Source organism: Ovis aries, chromosome 7 (assembly GCF_016772045.2).
Source record: "Ovis aries strain OAR_USU_Benz2616 breed Rambouillet chromosome 7, ARS-UI_Ramb_v3.0, whole genome shotgun sequence".
Taxonomy (NCBI): Eukaryota; Metazoa; Chordata; class Mammalia; order Artiodactyla; family Bovidae; genus Ovis; species Ovis aries.
In genome coordinates, this window is record NC_056060.1 from 75,119,769 (window position 1) to 75,138,438 (window position 18,670).

Below are 18,670 nucleotides of genomic sequence, written 5' to 3' on the forward strand. Positions count from 1 at the left end.
AATTGATCAAGAGAGAACTGTATAGGCCAGCCCCAAGTAGTAGAAATATGATGCAAGTTACATGTGTAATTTTCAATTTTATAGTAGCCAAATTTTAAAAATAGGTGAAATTCATTTTAATAATTTTTATTTAGCCCCATTATTTCAACAGGTAATCAATATAAAAATTACTCATGAAATATTTCACATTTTTTCCATACTAAGTCTTCCAAAGCTAGTGTGCAGGATATACTTACAACACATTTCAGTTCAAATTTGCCACATTAAAAGTGCTTTTATAGCCACATGTGGCTACTGGCTACTGTATTAAAAAGGTGCAGAGCCCAGGGTAGGAACCAAGTCCTATCTTGGTTGGCTGAGTAGCTTTGTTATCCTAGATAAGACCTTTAACCACTTATTTCCTTGGTTTCCTCCAGAGGGCTCTGGGATGGTCATTTCTTATTAACACTTTTAAGATATTCTCTGCAGACCTATATATAAGTGGCTCTTCCCAAACACTTCATTTATTGCTTATTCACCTGCCAAGATCTGAACTATCACTCTCACTGCCCTAAGAAATGGTATAAGAATGTATCCAAATTATAATTTCAGCTTTATGTATATGGAGTAAGTCGAGGAAGTGAGAAAGAATTCCCTCTCGTGAGTTTTGTGACTTGCCTTTCTGTCAGCCTAGCCTCAGGAAGGCACCTATTAGAATTTTGCGAGGTCCAAGATCCCTTTCCCCTTCCCGCCACAAGGTCCACGGTCTCTTCCGCTCTATAAGGAAGGTTCCCTAAGTCCTCTTGGCTCTCAGTTCTTGTTGTCTGAGAGACCAGACCCTGCCCTAACAACCGTTGCTAAGGGGCGGAGACTTGGAATTGGTTCCTGAGATCAAATACTCCAGGATCTAGTATTTTGGGCGCATGCGGCGACCTTCTTTGAACTCTCGCGAGGTTTCGTCTTCCCGGAAGCACCGAAGGATCTTCGCTGTTAACTGTGTCGCGATGTGTGTGGACTGTGTGGAGAAGGAATATCCCAACCGGGTGAGCGAGTGGGCGCCGAAAACTGCCCGCTCCCTTGGCCCATGGCCGCCCCTGAGGCTTCTCGTACCCCTGGGAGGTCTGGCGTGGGGCGGACTCAGCCGCTCCACCCCATCCAGTGACCCGGTAGCTGTTTTTAGGCGCCTGACAGTGGGGACGGCCTTCAGCCGTCGTTTCCTGCAGATCCCCACCCTGGAGACTGGGAGCAGCCGTCGTTTAATTTCTCTTGAGCTCCAGGGGAGGAAAAAAAAAAACCCCTACCACCGCCACCAACCCAGCCGAGAACAGAGGAAGCCCCCACCCCTACCCTGGTCTTATCCTCAAGCTTGATTTGATGGCATTCAGTGCTCCTCCCGAATTCGAGCGCTAGAAGGAATCTCTGAAGTCATCTGTTCTAACCCAGTTTTGCTGATGAAATTAATGCCTGGAGGCGGGAAATCTCTTGCCAAAAGTTCACATTCTAGTTAGTACGAAAGGCAAGACTGGAATTCTGGTTTCCTTGCTGTTAACTTTCTTTTAAATCTCTGTTCCTTTCAAGCTCAGGAAATTGCGAAGCTTGTTTACTCTCATTTCGTTCAACGTATATCGACTGAACATTTGTATGTGTGTTTAGTTGCCAGCCGTCGAAGAGCGTACGTTTACAGGGTCACTTGGCTAGCAAAAAATGGCTAGTACCTAAATGCTATTCAGGTGTAGAGAAAGGGGAGAGCAATAGGAAATAGTGGTGTTCTCCTCAAAGAAAGGTGGAGTTCATTTGAGACTTAAAGGATAGTTGTGACTAGGATGGAAAAGGAAAGGAAGAACTGAAGACTGGGGGAAATAACAAGGATTCTCATATAGGCTGCTTCTGTCTCTTTAATAATTTGAGTAATACTTAGTCTTTTGGGAGGGTTTTATAATACATCATGAACACTCATATCGTATAACCTCTGAAAGTAAAGGTCTAGCATTATTAAAAAAAAAGTTAAAAGATGTATCCTGAATGACCTGGCAGTTCTGTTTCTAGAGAAATAAATGCATGTTCCTGGAGACTGGTATAAGAATGTTCATAACAGCATTGTTTGTGGTGGTGGTGGTTTAGCCGCTAAGTCGTGTCCGACTCTTGCGACCCCATGGACTGCTCTTCCCAGAGGAGCCTGCCAGGCTCCTCTGTCCATGGGATTCTCCAGGCAAGAATACTGGAGTGGGCTGCCAGGCTGGAAAAATGTGTGGTCATAGAATGGAACGTCATGAGTGAATGAAGCAGTGGCTCTCAACTGGGAGCAGTTTTGCCTCCTGTGGGACATTGGACAATAGCGGGAGATATTTTTGGTTATCACAACTGCGGTCCTACAGACACTTAATAGGTAGAGGCCTTATGCCTTTACATTTCACATACTTTTCTGTATTATGGTCTATTCCATACTTTTTTTTTTAAGTTTAAAGAGAGATTGTTGTGAATCCAGTACTGAAAACTGCACATTATAAGCACCATGAGGAAGATGTTTGTTGTGGATAATATAAGATATTAAATTGGGGAGTTCCCTGCCTCCACTTCCACTGCAGGGGAAACAGGTTCAATCCCTGGTTCGGGAACTAAAATCTCATATGCCAAGGTGAGGCCAGGGGAAAAAAAAAACATATATATATATAGTTGGATTTTTAAGAGTTGAGCTCATCAGAAGACAAAAATTATATTGAAGTTTAGACTGCACGCTTTAGGCTTTGGGCAGCCATCCAGAAAAAAAAAAAAAAAGAACAAGGAAATGACTCTGAAACCTGCTATATAGGAAAGTGGATCGTATGGTTGTATGTTGAGATGATGGGATGGGGGGAAATGTAAAAGGACAGCCCTACAGAGCATTTGGGGAAACCAAATGGCAGCTGTAGTACAGGCATGGGATGATGAAGACGTCATATCAAAGAAAGAATTAACAGGACTAAACCAGTTTAATGTAGGAGGGAAGAAGGGAAGAGCATTCATAATCTCAAGAGTTTTCTATCTAGGCAGCTGGGAAGTTTGGAAGTATTACAGAAGTTTGAGCCATATGGGAAGGAGAAACAAAATTGGGGGAACAAATGATCAGACTGCTTTTTTTTTTTTAAATCATGTTTCATCTGAGGTTGAAACTGTAACACTCCAGAAATAGGCTAAAAATATAGGAAGACAGTTTGGGTAAGAGATTCAAACAGATGAGTCAACCAAATAAAGGAGTCAGGAAGAATTTGTTCACTTAGGAAAAGAATGTAGAGAATCAACCACTATCAAGAACTGAGCTTCAAGGATTAAATGAATTTAGAAAGTGAAAATAAAAGTATAGGAAGAAGAAAATAAAAGTAAAGTTTTGAGGTGATTGGAAAACCAGGAAAGTGCCTGAAGCAGTTTTCTCTGATTTTTATTCTGTTCTAAAGTGATTAAAAACTGTCATGAGGAAGAATTGGACTTTTATTTGAAATTCCAGAAGGCAGATTCAGAAATAATTTGTGGATGGTTGTTAGGGGGCTATAGGCTTTAAATCAGAATAAAGAACTTTCTAACAGATTTTTTTTTTTAATGGAATGGGTAACCTTAGAGAAATTGAACTCTTCCTTTCATTCAGTAGAGACTAAATGATATCTTGAAGTCTCAGGGATCCCTCCAACTCTGGGATTTTTTGAAGTCATGAGATATTTTTAAGGACAGTAAGAGCAGAAGCCACTCTGCTTGAACCTAGCAAAGGAAAAGGTACTAAGGTGGTGGTAGCAAGTATAGTCCACTTATTCCAAAAATTTGGCAGAGAAAAATGATGGGTTAACATGTTGGGTAGGTCTAAATGCAGAATGAGTAGGTAATAAATATTTAATTGTTTATCTTTGGGCTTTCCTTGTGGCTCAACTGGTAAAGAATCTGCTTGCAATGCAGGAGACCTGGGTTCGATTCCTGGTTTGGGAAGATCCCCTTCAGTATTCTGGCCTGGAGAATTCCATGGACTGTATAGTCCATGGGGTCGCAAAGAGTCGGACGCAACTGAGCGACTTTCATTTCACTTGGTTTCCTTAAATGTCTGGACTTTGGTGGTGAATGTTTTTCACAGCCTAGATTTCTTACAGAGCTCTGGCCCTCTTGTTTGTAATATTACACCAGGAACTTGAAGTCAGACTTGAATCGAATTGGAAATGAACCATACTAATTTTTTGAACAACTTTTTTTACTCATCTATGAAGCAGATTACTTTTTTCATTTAGAAAAGCATTTAGCAAACCAGTTAGAACTAGAACTCTACTGCATTTTCCAAAATAACTGATTAGGCACAAAATTGTAATAAAACATTTCTATATCAAACTAGAAATGAAACCTATACTTCATATAGTTCAAGTTTCAGCTTTAACATTCTTAGTAATGTAGCAGCCATACAGAAGTGAAATAGCTCAGTCGTGTCCGACTCTTTGCGACCCCATGGACTGTAGCCTACCAGGCTCCTCTGTCCATGGGATTTTCCAGGCAGTAGTTGTGGAGTGGATTGCCATTTCCTCCTCCAGGGGATCTTCCTGACCCAGGGATCGAACCCGGGTCTCCTACATTGTAGACAGACGCTTTACTGTCTGAGCCACCAGGGAAGTCCAAGCCATACAGAAATGGAGCATAAATTTAGACTAATCAGAGGGAAGTAATCAGTGTAAATTGGTTACATGTTTAAAATAGAAATTGTTTTATATACTTTACTGTAAAATTAAGCTGTGAAAGTTCATGTACTCATTGCTGTGTGCGTGTGCATTTTGCTCAGTCATGCCTGCCTCCTTGTGACCCTATGGAGTATAGCCTGCTAGGTGCCTCTGCCCATGGGTTTCTCCGGGCAAGAATACTGGCGTGGGTTGCCATAGCTTACTCCAGGGAATTTTCCACGACTCCTGTGTTGGCAGGCAGATTCTTTACCACTGCACCACCTGGGAAGCCCAAATTGTTGTTCAGCATCAAACCATATTTGATTAAATGCTGAGTCTGATATATAATTTGTAAAATAGTTGTATGGAAATGGATGCTTTAAAATGATGGTCTGCATTTTAAAATGTCTATTAAAAAAAAAAAAAAAAACCACAGGGGACTGTCCTGGTGGTCCAGCGGCTAAGACTCATCGTTCCCAGTGCAGGGGTGTTGGGTTTGAACCATGGTCAGGGGACTAGATTCTATATGCCACAACTAAGACTTGGAGCAACCAAATAAATAAATATTTTAAAAACAATCTGTAATCAGTAACTTAACTTTCCACTTTAAGACAGTGAAAAAGTGAGAGCAGACTGAACCCAAAGCAAGCATTAGATATGATACAGATTAGAGTGGCAATGAATGAAATAGAGAGAAAATAGAGGAAATCAGCAAAATAAAATTTGGTTCTTTAAAAACTATATTTTCCATTTTTAAGTACTCCCTGTCAAAACGTATACACTGATAAGTTATACTATCTGAAATAATAGTTTTTTGAAAGAAACAAACTGGCCCAATCCTTGTCAATATTTTTGCAGATTTCTCAAATTTGTAAGATTTTATCATAATATACTTTCATACTAATCATCATAGTATTTAACCATTTTTTCCTATGTATTTGTATACCTTTACAGATCTTCAATCAGGATTTGGCTGAATCACACTTTCTAAAGATTGTTAACTTTTGACTTTTTTCCTATCTTCTTGAAACTGTTATAGCTTACTATTATCACTGTGGAGTTGATTTAGATTTTATTCTTTTCTTTCCTCCTGCTGTGAAAACCTCAAACGCTTCTCTGAATACTGTATTCTTTAATTTTCTTTCCCAAATTTGGACATTAATAATCTTGCTTTATCTAATAAAATAATCATGCCTCACTGATGAAGGTTACCCTCACTTTCAAATGACCAGGGCCCTTAGAGAAAGCCCCATCAGTTTCTTAGGTACTTTACTTGCATTTTCCCATTTCAAGAATTTATTTCCTTACCTCACAACATGTACATAGGTATCTTTTCTCTTCCTTCAGTATTTAGAGTTTACATTTGCCCTGCTTATATGGTCAGATTACAGAGGTTAGACCATATTGTATTAAGTGCCTGTGTTTATGTATGCACTTCTGCTCAGAGTTCTGTTAATAATTTATTTGAACATGGTATTTAGATGTTTATTCTTTTAAGAGTTTTTAAAAAATTCCTTAATTTCTTGGAGTCTTTGACAGTCAACTTTTCTGGATTCAAGGCAGTAACAGTTCAGACCTCAACAGGCTTTTTGTCAAAGTTTATTAAATTCTAGCTAAGCTATTTAAAATCCTAAAAGATAATGCTGTTAAAGTGCTGCACTCAATATGCCAGAAAATTTGAAAAACTCAACAATGGCCACAAGACTGGAAAAGGTCAGTTTTTATTCCAGCCTCAGAAAGGCAATGCCAAAGAATGTTCAAACTACCATAGAGTTGCCCTCATTTCACGTGCTAGCAAGGTAATGCTCAAAATCCTTCAAGCTAGACTTCAACAGTACATAAACCAAGAACTTCCAGATATATAAGCTGGGTTTAGAAAAGGCAGAGGAACCAGAGATCAAATTGCCTACTTTTGTTGGATTGTAGAAAAAGCGAAGGAATTTCTATTTCATTGACTACACTAAACATCTGTTTCATTGAAAAACATCTATTTCAAAACATCTATTTCATTGACTACACTAAAGCCTTTGACTGTAGATCACAATAGACTGTGGAAAATTCATAAAGAGATGGGAATACCAGACCACTTTACCTGCCTCCTGAGAAACCTGTATGGTCAAGAAGCAATAGTTAGAACCGGACATGGAGCAGTGGACTAGTTCATAATTGGGAAACTAGTGCATCAAGGCTGTATATTGTCACCCTGCTTATTTAATTTTTATGCAGAGTACATCATGTGAAATGCCAGGCTGGGTGAATCACAAGCTGGAATCAAGGTCACCAGGAGAAATATCAACAACCTCATGTATGCACATGATACCACTCTGCTGGTGGAAGGCGAAGAGGAACTAAAGAGCCCCTTGATGGCGGTGAAAGAAGAGAGTGAAAAAACTGGCTTAAAACTCAACCTTAAAAAACCTAAGATCATGGCATCTGGTCCTGTTACTTCATGGCAAATAGTTGGGGAAAAAGTGGAAACAGAGGTAGATTTTATTTTCTTCGACTCCAAAATTACTGTGGACAGTGACTGCAGCCACGAAATTAAAAGATGCTTGCTTCTTGGAAGAAAAGCTATGACAAACCCAGACAGCATATTAAAAAGCAGACACCTTATGTTGCCAACAAAGGTCCGTATAGTTAAAACTGGGTTTTTCCAGTAGTCATGTATGGATGTGAGAGTTGGACTGTAAAAGAAGGCTGAGCACTGAAGAATTGATGCTTTTGAACTGTGCTGGAAAAAACTCTTGAGAGTCCCTTGGACAGCAAGGAGATCAAACCAGTCAATCCTAAAGGAAATCAACCCTGCATATTCATTGGAAGGACTGATACTGAAGCTAAAGGTCCAATACTTTGGCCACCTGATAGAGCCAACTCATTGGAAAAGACCCTGATGCTGGGAAAGATTGAGGGCAGGAGGAGAAGTGGGCAACAGAGGATGAGATGGTTGAACAGCATCACTGACTTAATGGTCATGAGTTTGAGCAAACTCCAGGAGATTGTGAAGAAAGGGGAAGCCTGGCGTGCTGTTGTCATGTTGACATGACTTAGCAACTGAACAGCAACAACAATCATGTAACTGGGAAAAGAACTTGAAAAAGAATAGATACATGTGTATGTATAACTGAATCACTTTGCTGTACACCTGGAGCTAACACAACATTGTTAAATCAACTATACTTCAGTATAAATAAATAAGGTCAGTTAGGTTGCTTATGAATTAATTAAGTTCTGAACAATTACTAGTAAGGCCTTAGCAAAGGCCTCACTTGAGCCAGGAACATATGTTATTTAGTTTCTTAGTTACAGTTTCTTTCTCTTTTAAATGTCATGGTGTCAATCTGATGAATTGCAGAAATTCCCTTCTTTGCTTGAATCACACATATCCTAAGGACTGGTATCTATAAGAGCTGAAAGTTTATTTATCTGTATTTATTTTCTGATATTTTTAAGGCTTGAGAAAATGCTTTTTCAACAGTCAACTGAGTATCACATTGCATAAGATCATTTTTATTATTAGCTCAGAGTTTCCATTTTGATTAAATTTTCATTCTAGTTTTATGATACCTCATTTAGTGGTGTTGGCTATTAGATTTTCTAACTTTTCCTTTTCATGTGTTATATTAAAACTTCATTAAGTTGTTTCCTAATTGCATTTAGTCTTCTCTCTCAAACACAGTTGCAGACTTCAGAGACTTGCAGCCTTAACACTGCCTCAGGTTTATTTACTATGAATAATACTTCTAGAGGAAAGCTAGTAATTTCAAAAATTACTTGGCATAAACTTCAAGCAAGTAAATTGTGGTCATGTTTTTTGCCTCTAGAGACTTTAAGTCTATTAATCATTTTCTCCAAGGATTTTGAAATATAAGAAAATTAAATCTCCCCCCTCAAAAGAAAATTAAATCCCTATTTTTCTTATTTTAGGGTAACATCTGCCTGGAAAATGGATCTTTCTTGCTGAACTTTACAGGCTGTGCAGTGTGCAGTAAGCGAGATTTTATGCTGATCACAAACAAATCTTTGAAAGAGGAAGACGGAGAAGAAATAGTTACCTATGATCGTAAGTAGACTTTTTTTAACATCTAAGTCTGTTAGCAGATGTCATCTTTTGGGAACTAGGTTGTGCAAAGTATTATGAGGTCTATATTACTACCATATTGCAACACGTAATCACTAGTTTTTTAAGAGGAGAATATAGGTAACATCTCATGTATCTAGCAACATCATATATTCCACATAAATGACTTGCAGATAGCTGAAGCTTATGATTTAGGCACCAGTTTTCTTTTGTTTATCTTTAAAGACTGTGTCTTCTGAAATAAGATATAGGGACTTTTTTTAAACTTAGGGTCATCCATGTGAATTTTTACCTTCTATTATAGTATAATGCAGTGATGTGCTTCAGCAGCTCTTAAGTGTTTAGGGCTGTTTGTCCTTATACTAAATGGCTCTGAGAAACTGTTTTTTTAAGTCTTATTTCTGCTTTTATAGCTTTTGTTCTCTTTTGTTACTGTCAGCCTATCGTTTCTTTTGCTGCTGTAAGGATGGTGCCATCTTCATGCGATGTTCCTCATCCTTGATACTGGGAAATGAAATAAATAACTATGTATAATAAAAAATCAGTTCTGAGGTTGGCACTAAGAATCTCTGAGTAAATTTACGAACATGTAGACTTTAGTGCAGAGAAGGCAATGGCTCCCCACTCCAGTACTCTTGTCTGGAATATCCCATAGATGGAGGAGCCTGGTGGGCTGCAGTCTATGGGGTCTCGAAGAGTCGGACATAACTGAGCGATTTCACTTTCACTTTTCACTTTCATGCAGTGGAGAAGGAAATGGCAACCCACTCTAGTGTTCTTGCCTGGAGAATCCCAGGGACGGGGGAGCCTGGTGAACTGCCGTCTATGGGGTCGCACAGAGTCAGACACGACTGAAGCGACTTAGCAGCAGCAGCAGACTTTACTGCTGAGATATTGTGGCAGCTGTTTTAACTAGTCACATTTCCTTTTTGATTGTCTCCTGATTTTTTGGTATGTTCTGACTATATGAAATAAATGTGTAAATAATGATATTTTTAAAGACGGGTATAAAAAGACACTAAGCCTTTAGAATAGAGTCAGAAAATAGAAAAATGTGCTATATTAGAAGACTCTTCTTTCTTTTAGCATATTTAATTTTTATTTTTCTAAAATAAAACACTTAGAAGATAGTGGTCAAAAGCGAAGGCTCTGGAGTGAGAAAGCTTGGTTTTGAATTCTGGTTCCAACACTTCCTAACTTGGCGTGGTCTTCCTAGTTATTGACACACAGTGTGCGTTTTTTTACTTATCCTTGCAAAGGGCTTCCCTGGTGGCTCAGCTGGTAGGGAATCTGCCTGCAATGTGGGAGACCTGATCCCTGGGTTGGGAAGATCCCCTGGAAAAGGGAATGGCCACCCACTTCAGCATTCTAGCCTGGAGAATTCCATGTATAGTCCATGGGGTCGCAAAGAGTCAGACATGAGTGAGCGACTTCACTTCACTTCACAAAGGTGATAAGAATAGTATCTACCTTGTTGGGTTTTTGAGAAGATTAAAAGTGTTTAAAACAGTATCTGGCACATAATAAGCACTCAATATATCATAGTTATTACAATATTGTTTTTACTAGAGTCTTGTTACTGCTAAATTCACTTTAATGTCTTGTGTTAACTTTTTGATTATGTTTGGGTAGTAGCACAGTTTCTATCATTCCTGAGAATAAAAGCTCCTGTATAATTAGGTAGGTCCAGCTAGTTTAAAAAATACACATATCTGTTAATTGCTTACCTTAGCTTCCAGTGGGAATTGCACATTAAGTCTCTGAGTTCAGGTCCTTAATTATATAGTGTTGCTGTGTAATAGGGTCTGTATTTTTTTTATCAAGAGGGACATTACAATGGGTTTCCTTTGTGTTAAATTTGACAGAGTTAAGATTCTTTTAAAGCAATACCATGCTAAGAATAGAAATTTTACTGTCTTCAGACACCATCTAAGATTTAATTATTTAAGTCTCTCTCTGTTTCAGCAGATCTTTGTAAGAATTGTCATCACGTAATAGCCAGGCATGAGTATACATTCAGTATCATGGATGAATTTCAGGTAAATGTATATATGTGGGTGTGATTGAGGGGAAGGGGGATAAGAGTACACTTGACAAATTTAGGTATAATCTTCATAAATGAAGTGCTTGCAGATATTAGAGGAGACCGTCCCTCTCTTCCACTTGTGTAAGTTGAGACAGATACTTTAGGTGTGGGTTGATCTGTTCAAACCTGTCTTCACAAGAGTCACAAAGCAAAATGCATGCCTTACAGATGATATCGCTGTCCTGTCATTTTTGCTTATAAAGAATAGCACCTTATGGCTTCTTATAAGGTTATCATTGTGCCTCTTTTTTCTCTACCCAGTTATTTGATTGCACAATTGTTGGCTTTAAGTGTTGATCTGCCCACTGCCACCATTCTGTAGAGCATGGTAATCGTAATAGTGAGATTATCTGTTTCTGTTGTAGGACTGTAGTCAGCAACTCTGTGGTTTCAATTTTGATAGGATATTTGAATATTATTTGCTAAGTTAACATGATAGGTGTATCATGGTTGGAGGAGAGAAGCTGAATCACTGTAAGGGTAGAGAATAGGGATCTATTAAAAGATCAGTCCTTATACAACTGTGAGAGCATGTGAAGAATTCTACAAAATCCTACAGGCTGGTATAGGCCTGCATTTGCTGAAGATTCACAGATCTAACAGTGAGGAAGAAAAGCTGGACAGTAGGGGAGAGCCAAGGACAAACTGGAAAGCCCAAGGACACACTCATCCATGTCCATCCCTCACTGCTTCTGCTTTCAAGGCTTCAGATTGAGTTACTTATTTCCTGTGAACTACATGTTCATAGGATATAAACGTCAGGTAAGAGCTTTTTACTGTCAAGGGAATTTTTTTTTTTGGTACTACCATGATTAAGGAAAAAAATCTTCTACAGTGGAATCTTATAAAATAGTACAGGAGAACCACTTTCATTTTTACTTCAGTGTGGAAGAAGGCACTTAGTCACCTGTCAGAATCTGGTCTAATATCTTGTGGTCCATCTAAATAACATCCTGACCACATCTCCCCAGCATCCAAAAATTATGCCTCAAAGATTCTTATATGATAGGTGTCTCTTTGGGCAAAATCAAGATCTCAGTGAATGAGTAGTGGCCAAATAGGGGAGTGAACATGTCAAGGACTTAAAGGAGCATCTCTCTCCATTCATGGGAGGACGGGTGTGCTTATAGCTATTTTTCAGTGGTTCTTGAAGCACCTGTGAGGATTTTAGAGTCCCTAAGTGAATCGTGAGATTGCCTGTTTATGCCCTCATTGAGCCATAGTGTGTCACCACCACGAGACCAGAACCTAGGAGATTTTCCTTTATGACTGAGCACAGCCATTTTCAAAGCTGTCCCAGAAGTTCTCTGGGGTAGGAAGAAGGGAAAGGAAGATGGCTATAGTCACAATGCCTAGATAGTGTGGAATTCTCTTGGGAATAAACTCTTAGACTGGACTCTACCTCCAGTCCTCTTTCCCAACATCCACTCCCTGCCAGCCCCACGTTCTTTATTTTGCTATCAGCATATTTGTCTTAAAATGATGCTTTCAGACTACCTCTTTGGCTTTTCTAGAATAACTGTCTTTGGCTCCAGTATACTGTCCAATCTTCCCATCCCAAGGTTCTCCCTGGGTTGGCAGCCTCCCTTTCTCTCATTTCTCACTGCTCTCCTTTTGCACACCATTCATAGCATTGTCCCAGCTTTAGTCTCTCCTCCTTCCCTCCTGTTGTAGAAATTTTTATTTCCTCCTCTCTGTTATCCCCACAATGCATTTCCTCAGGAACTTCATGCTACCTTCTCTCCTAGCTTTTTCTCAGTGAGATTTAAAGCATTTTTACATTAAATATATCTAGTTCTTCTCTGTTTGTTAAAAGTAAATTAGAATCCTTTTGTTTCACTCAGCTGCTGCTTTGATTCATCTTCTGATCATCTCTCTCCTTCCTTTTGCTTCTTTACTTGAATAGCTCTTTACCCTATTTTCCTTATTTCCCTTTGCTCCTCCTAACAATCTAAAAATTGGTTTTCACTTTACTTTCGAATTTCAAATTTCACTTTACTTTCAAATTTCATTTTCACTTTACTGAAATTATTCTCATAGATTCCCTATAATGTAGCCAAATCCTATGACCTTACCTTCTCATCTCTCTTAACATCTTTCTGGATCTGGTTTTTTTAACCATTGTCTTTTTGGAGCATTTTATCTTCTGGGGTCCATAGTGCTAGACTTTTTTTCTTTTTAAATCATTTTGACAGTTCCCTTGCTTTCTCTGTGGTTTCCTTTCCTATTTCTCCCTAACATCTTTTCTCCTGAGCTTTGGTCTCTGGTCTAGGAACCTTCTCTTTACTCTCTCAGATGCTGAGCACACATATACTCAGTCTCTGATGAAACCTACAGGGCATGTCCCGGGTCTCCTCTAACCCTAACGTTCCCTCTGCCCTCCTTTCGCCCTTTGTTTCTCTTTCTTTTGTTTGGCTCCACTGTCACGCTTCATGTGAGGGACCATACCGCTGAAACCTAAAGTACTGCAGCAGTCTCCACACTGTAGTCATGCCCTCAAATTAATCTTCTGGAAACACACCATCCTGCCACTCCTCTGCTACTCCTTATGCGATGTACTTGCCCTGTTCCGTTTCACTGTTTTTATTCGTGCAGTTTCCTTTACTTAACTTGTCCCTTTCACTATGTTCATGCTAACTAAATCTTACCTCTTTTAAGCTGTACTTAAATTGTGTCTCCTTCTGCTTCGTAGTAATCCAGCCCTTTTTTGAACTCTTCTTGTATCTATTGCAGCCCCCAACTCGTGACTAGCCAATTGGTTAGTTCCATCTCAGCCTGATGATCCCAAGGAGTCCTCATTCTCAGCTGCTGTGACTTACTTCCCTTAGCCTCACCCCACTCCAGCCTCCATCTTATTCCAATAGTAGTTCAGGTTCAGGGTGGGATTCCCAGCGTTGGTAATATTTTGCTTTGTTTGAAATGTCTTATGAGAAATTTAAATCAGAAGTAGGCAGACGAGGACTTACAGTGGTCCCGTGGTTAAGACTGCGTGCTTCCACTGCAGGGGCCTCAGGGACACTCCCTGGTCAGGGAAGTTCTGCATGCCACGGGGTGTGCAAAAGAGAAGAAGGCAGAATAGCATAGTAGTCTTCAGTTCTCAGCCTCAGTTTGCTTTATTTGTACCTCTCAGGACTATTTGGAAGCAAATCCCAACATTTACTACTTCTGTAAATATTTCAGTATGAAGCTCTAAAAGATAAAGATTCTGTTTGTAAACAGATTCATTTTTAACAATGTTGTTAAAATAAGATTTTCTGATGGCAAGTGTCGAGGGGAAAGTAGAGACATATGTACAGTTTAAATGGAAAATAAGTTGTACGTGATTACAGGCATCCTGTATTTTTTATATCACCCTAAAATTCATTAAAAGGGCTATATATTTACCTTTGTAAAGAAGAAGGAAACTGAGACGGCTTTTTCTTTGTCTGTGGACCAGGGAAGGAGAGGACTGAGGGTCAGAATTAGCAGGTAGTAATAGAGGGAAGAGGCCTATGGGACCCTCAACGTAAAACACAGGATCTGATCTTGCCCAAAGGGGATTCCACCCATCCCAGCATTTCTTCCAGATCACTCCCCACAGGCTTTGCCCAGGTGGAATCTTTGAAGATCTCTGTGAATGACTAGGGGGAATTCTGATTCTCCTAACTTGGCCAGTTTGGGTGAAAAGTGTCCTGATCCCATAGTCTTGGCAGCATGAGAAGATATGTTCCTGGCATCCCAAGTGAGAATTCTAGGCATATTTTCCCACAGAAACACTTCTCTGTGTGGTTAGATTCTATAGGACTTGTACAGTATAAATTTAAAAGACTCTCTGGATTTCCCTGGGAACCTAACTGCTTTGTGTAATGTTACTTCTGTGGGAAACTGCTTCTGCATTCCAAATAATTGACCTGCAATGAAATTTGGATTCCATACTGCCTATAAATTAAAGATTATAGGTATAATCAGTCTTACTGATGTAACAGTTTTTCCAGATTATACCATATGTTAGGTTTTTTCTTTCTGTCAAGTTACACTGTAAATTTTGCAAGGTCAGACCTTGTTCTTGCCTTTTCCCATGTCTGCCAGTGTGCCTGGCATATTACAGAGCCTTTAGGCACTTAAAGAAAACTTGTCATTGGGTAGGTTGGTAGAAAATTCAAATAGTTGTCTAGCTTCACATATTTTCCCATATTGGCTTTATTATTATTTTCTTCTTCTTTTCCAGTGAGAGGTTGACATTCTACTAATAATGTCTAGTGAGTAAAAGCAGAATTTGAAAAACCTTGGAGAGAGTGGATTTTAACTATTTTTGATTAATGAGACTCTTATTTGTTTGCAGAGCTCTAGCCTCTATTTCTACTGTGTGAGTGGAATAGACTATAAAATTAAATGTGGTCTTTTAAGAAACAGTCTTTCTGCTACTGTAACTAAGTCCTCCTGCTGAACTCTCTAGCAAGAAATGGTAGCAGTTGCTGGTTCTGAGTCTTTGTACTGTAGTCACTATTTACCTCTGTGACCCTCTCTAGTGACTGTTCAGACCCATGAAACTCAAACTGCCTTGACTGATCAATTTCCAGGCAGCCAGCAATCTCAATGTCAGGTGTGGAAATACTAACAGATTTAGTGTAGATGCTTGTTTTCCTAAAGAAGATAAAAGGTTTTTGAGTAAAAGATTTGAAAGAAATATGTTTCTATAGTTTATGACCATATTACAAATTCTAGAAAGGAACAGCTATAAAAACAGAACTTTTCCCTAAGGATTTTTGCTTTAAACAAAATACCTTCTGTCGCCAGTCTGGACATTTGTTAAGTCCAGGAAACATAAAACTCCTTAGAAAGATCAAATTCTAGAAAACTAGCTATCTAAATATGAGACATGAGATACTAGTGGATTTAACATAATTGTTTATTTTTTCTGGAGTTATAAAAGCCTTTTGGGTTTGGAAATGTTTTCCCCTTTTTTGTTGTTTTAAAAATCGTTTCTGTTGCATATTAGCGTTGAATAATTTAGAAAGGAACGGCTCTAAGACCAGAAATTTGTCCTCAGGGGCGCACACTCAAATTGTTTCATTACTTTAAATGGCAGCACTAAGTAAGCCCAGTATATGTGTTTTCTAAATCCAGGAAATAGCCATGCCTTTCCAAGATGACATTCTTGTATACATAGTAATTACAGCATAGAGTATCAGCATGTATTCAATTTATATAAAGAAAATGTTGTGGGATACACAGACTAAACCTAAGACTTCACTTATAGGAAGAAAGTTGAAGAAATTGATGTACTGTACAGATAGTATATCCATGACAATTTACAGAGGACAGGTTTACCAGAGAAAGTTATGAAGGCTGTTTCTGCTGGTTCCTCAAGGTAATTGTGCACTTTCTCTTGTTCCAGGAATATACCATGCTGTGTCTGTTATGTGGTAAAGCCGAAGATACTATCAGCATTCTCCCGGATGACCCCCGACAAATGACTCTGTTATTCTAAGGATCCTTCTGCAGTTCTGTAATAACACTGTTGTGTTGGTTTACAATGCAGCAAGCCCGATGATTTGCTTAGCTTATAATGGAAATTATTTGCATATTATTTTTTGCTGCTTAGACTCACCTGTTCTTTGAAAGAAAAAGAGTTCCCTGGCAGTCCAGTTTTTAGGACTTGGCACTTTCACTGCTGTGGCCAGGGTTCAGTCCCTGGCTGGGAAACTAAGACCCCACAAGCTGTATAGTGCAGGCCCCACTGCCCCCACAAAAAAAGTAATTTAGGAAATTGCTGAGCTCTTCTACTAAAGTTCCCAGTGCATATCAGTGCAGCCAGAATGAGGCATCTTTGTTAGCTGTTATGTGGCTGAAAAATAACTAGGATGGAAAGCACATCTAGTGCCCACATCTTGGTTCCAACAAAAGGAATCTAGGACTCCTTGGAGAAGTGACTGAGTCTAGGACTGGGGCAGTAAATATACAAGATGAGTTTGGAGTATCCTGAGCCACAAAAAAAGGAAGAGCTTGAAGGGAAATCACAATGATTGGGAGTATGTCAAAGGGACAGAAGAACCCCCCAAAGAACCTCCCAGTGACCAAGGCTGGAACAATCTGAGCAGCAAAATAAAGTAGTATCGGATTATAACCCAAACTATAAAATAAATATTCATGAGTCCCTACGTGAATGATTGAATAAATACATATATTGGAGAGAATAGTTAAATCCCCCACATAGGAAAATTTCACATAATGTATGTAGATACTCCTAACTCCTTAACTATGGGTTTGCATGACTTCCTTCCAAAGAGTAGAGTATGGAAAGGGGGAAAAGTAATTTTAACTTTTATTTCAATGAGAGATCTGACAGATATTAGCCTGGTGATCAAGTTTAACATCACTGATGATAAGCCATGTTGATAGCACTACCCTTGATATGTGATAAGAATGACATGTTACCTTTGAGGTCTTCCTCCCCAAAACCCAAAACTTCAGTCTAATCATGAGAAAAACTTCAGACAAATCCCAGTTGAGAGAGAAATCCCAATTGAGGAAAATACCTGACCAGTACTCCTCAAAACTGTCAAGGTCATCAAAGAAAGGAAATCTGAGGAGCTCTCACAGCCAAAAAGAGCCTAAAGACACCTGACTATTAAATGTAATCTGGTATCCTGAATGAGATCCTGCACCAGAAAAAGGACATTTGGTTAAACTAGGGAAATCTGAATAAAGAACAGACTTTAGTTAATAAAGTAGAATGGTTCAGTTGCTCCAAAGAGATCTTACCTTGCATAGTTGAAAGAACACTGGCTTGGGTGTCGTAAAACCTGGCATTTAGGCCTCTGCCATTTGGTAGCAGTATAACCATTAAAGCGTCATACTAGACTTTATTGTCCCCTTTCTATAGAATTGGTGTAGTATAAATTGATATTATACTTCCTTCATGGTATTGTTAGAAGATCTGAAAATTATGTAAATGTAAAATTCTTTGGAAGGCATATAAAGTACTAGATAGGATGAGATTGTTTTAGTTAGTTCTCATTCTGAAATCAAAACTTAAGGGTCAGGCATTAAAGCAGAATTGTTTCTTGTCCATATCTCAGACCCTCTGAACGGAGTGAGCCAAGTTGTTTCCAACTTTCAGAGGAAAGCTTTGTTATGTAACAGGAATAATGATGATAGCCGAGGTTTACTGAATACTTACTATGTGCCAAGGCCGTTTTAAGCACTTGTTTCATCCTCATTAACCATTCCATGAGGGTAGGTACTATTGTTACCCCAGTTTTAGAGCCAGATAAACTAAGGCAAAAAGAAGTTAAGCAGCTGAGTCCAGGTCACGTAGTACAGTGGTGCTCTCACAGTCATAGTGTTCAGTACACATGAAGTGTGAGAGTCTGGCAAGGTTAGGAAGAGGTCGAGAATATCAGTGACAGCACTGAGGAATTTAGGCATGTCAGGCTAAGATTTATTATTCAGAAAACGCAGCTGTTCTTAGGGATCAGTTGTTTTATTCCTGGAAAATGTTTTCCACTTTCTGCAAATCTATATCTGACCTGCTGAGGAAATCATTTGGTGAATTGAATCCAGAAAGCAGAGAAAATGTTTCATTACTTTAAATAGCAGCACTAAGCCCATTACAGTTTTTGAATTGCCCCTTCTTGGAGTTTGCTATTACTTCCAACTTAAGTCTTTTGGAGTTCAAGAGTATGAATTTATATGCCCTTCCTGATATCCTCATCTCTATAATTATCTGTTTTGGGACAATATATTACAAAAAATTTAAACGTAAGATCCTACTTATATATTTCGTTATTATTAAACCAGCATTGTACTGTGTTTGGCAATCTTCCTTATATATCTTACAGCATTTTTTTGTGGATCTAATAGAATAAAGACCTCTTAAACGCA

General features: G+C 38.9%; 1 protein-coding gene across 5 annotated transcripts; it reads left to right on the forward strand.

Annotated features, from left to right (window-relative positions):
• The first annotated feature begins 919 nt into the window (after window positions 1-919).
• Window positions 920-18,670, forward strand: CHURC1 (churchill domain containing 1). Of its 5 annotated transcripts, none has more exons than XM_012181836.5 (4): window positions 920-1,022; window positions 8,565-8,700; window positions 10,684-10,757; window positions 16,182-18,670. In XM_012181836.5, exons 1-4 carry the CDS (start codon window positions 984-986, stop codon window positions 16,272-16,274), a joined length of 342 nt encoding a protein of 113 aa, XP_012037226.3. In that variant the 5' UTR covers window positions 920-983; the 3' UTR covers window positions 16,275-18,670. The 5 variants fall into 5 exon arrangements, with proteins under 5 accessions (XP_012037226.3, XP_014952607.2, XP_060274648.1 ...); XM_015097121.4 differs by having other exon boundaries at window positions 10,687-10,757; XM_060418665.1 differs by lacking the exon at window positions 16,182-18,670 and adding an exon at window positions 11,364-11,566.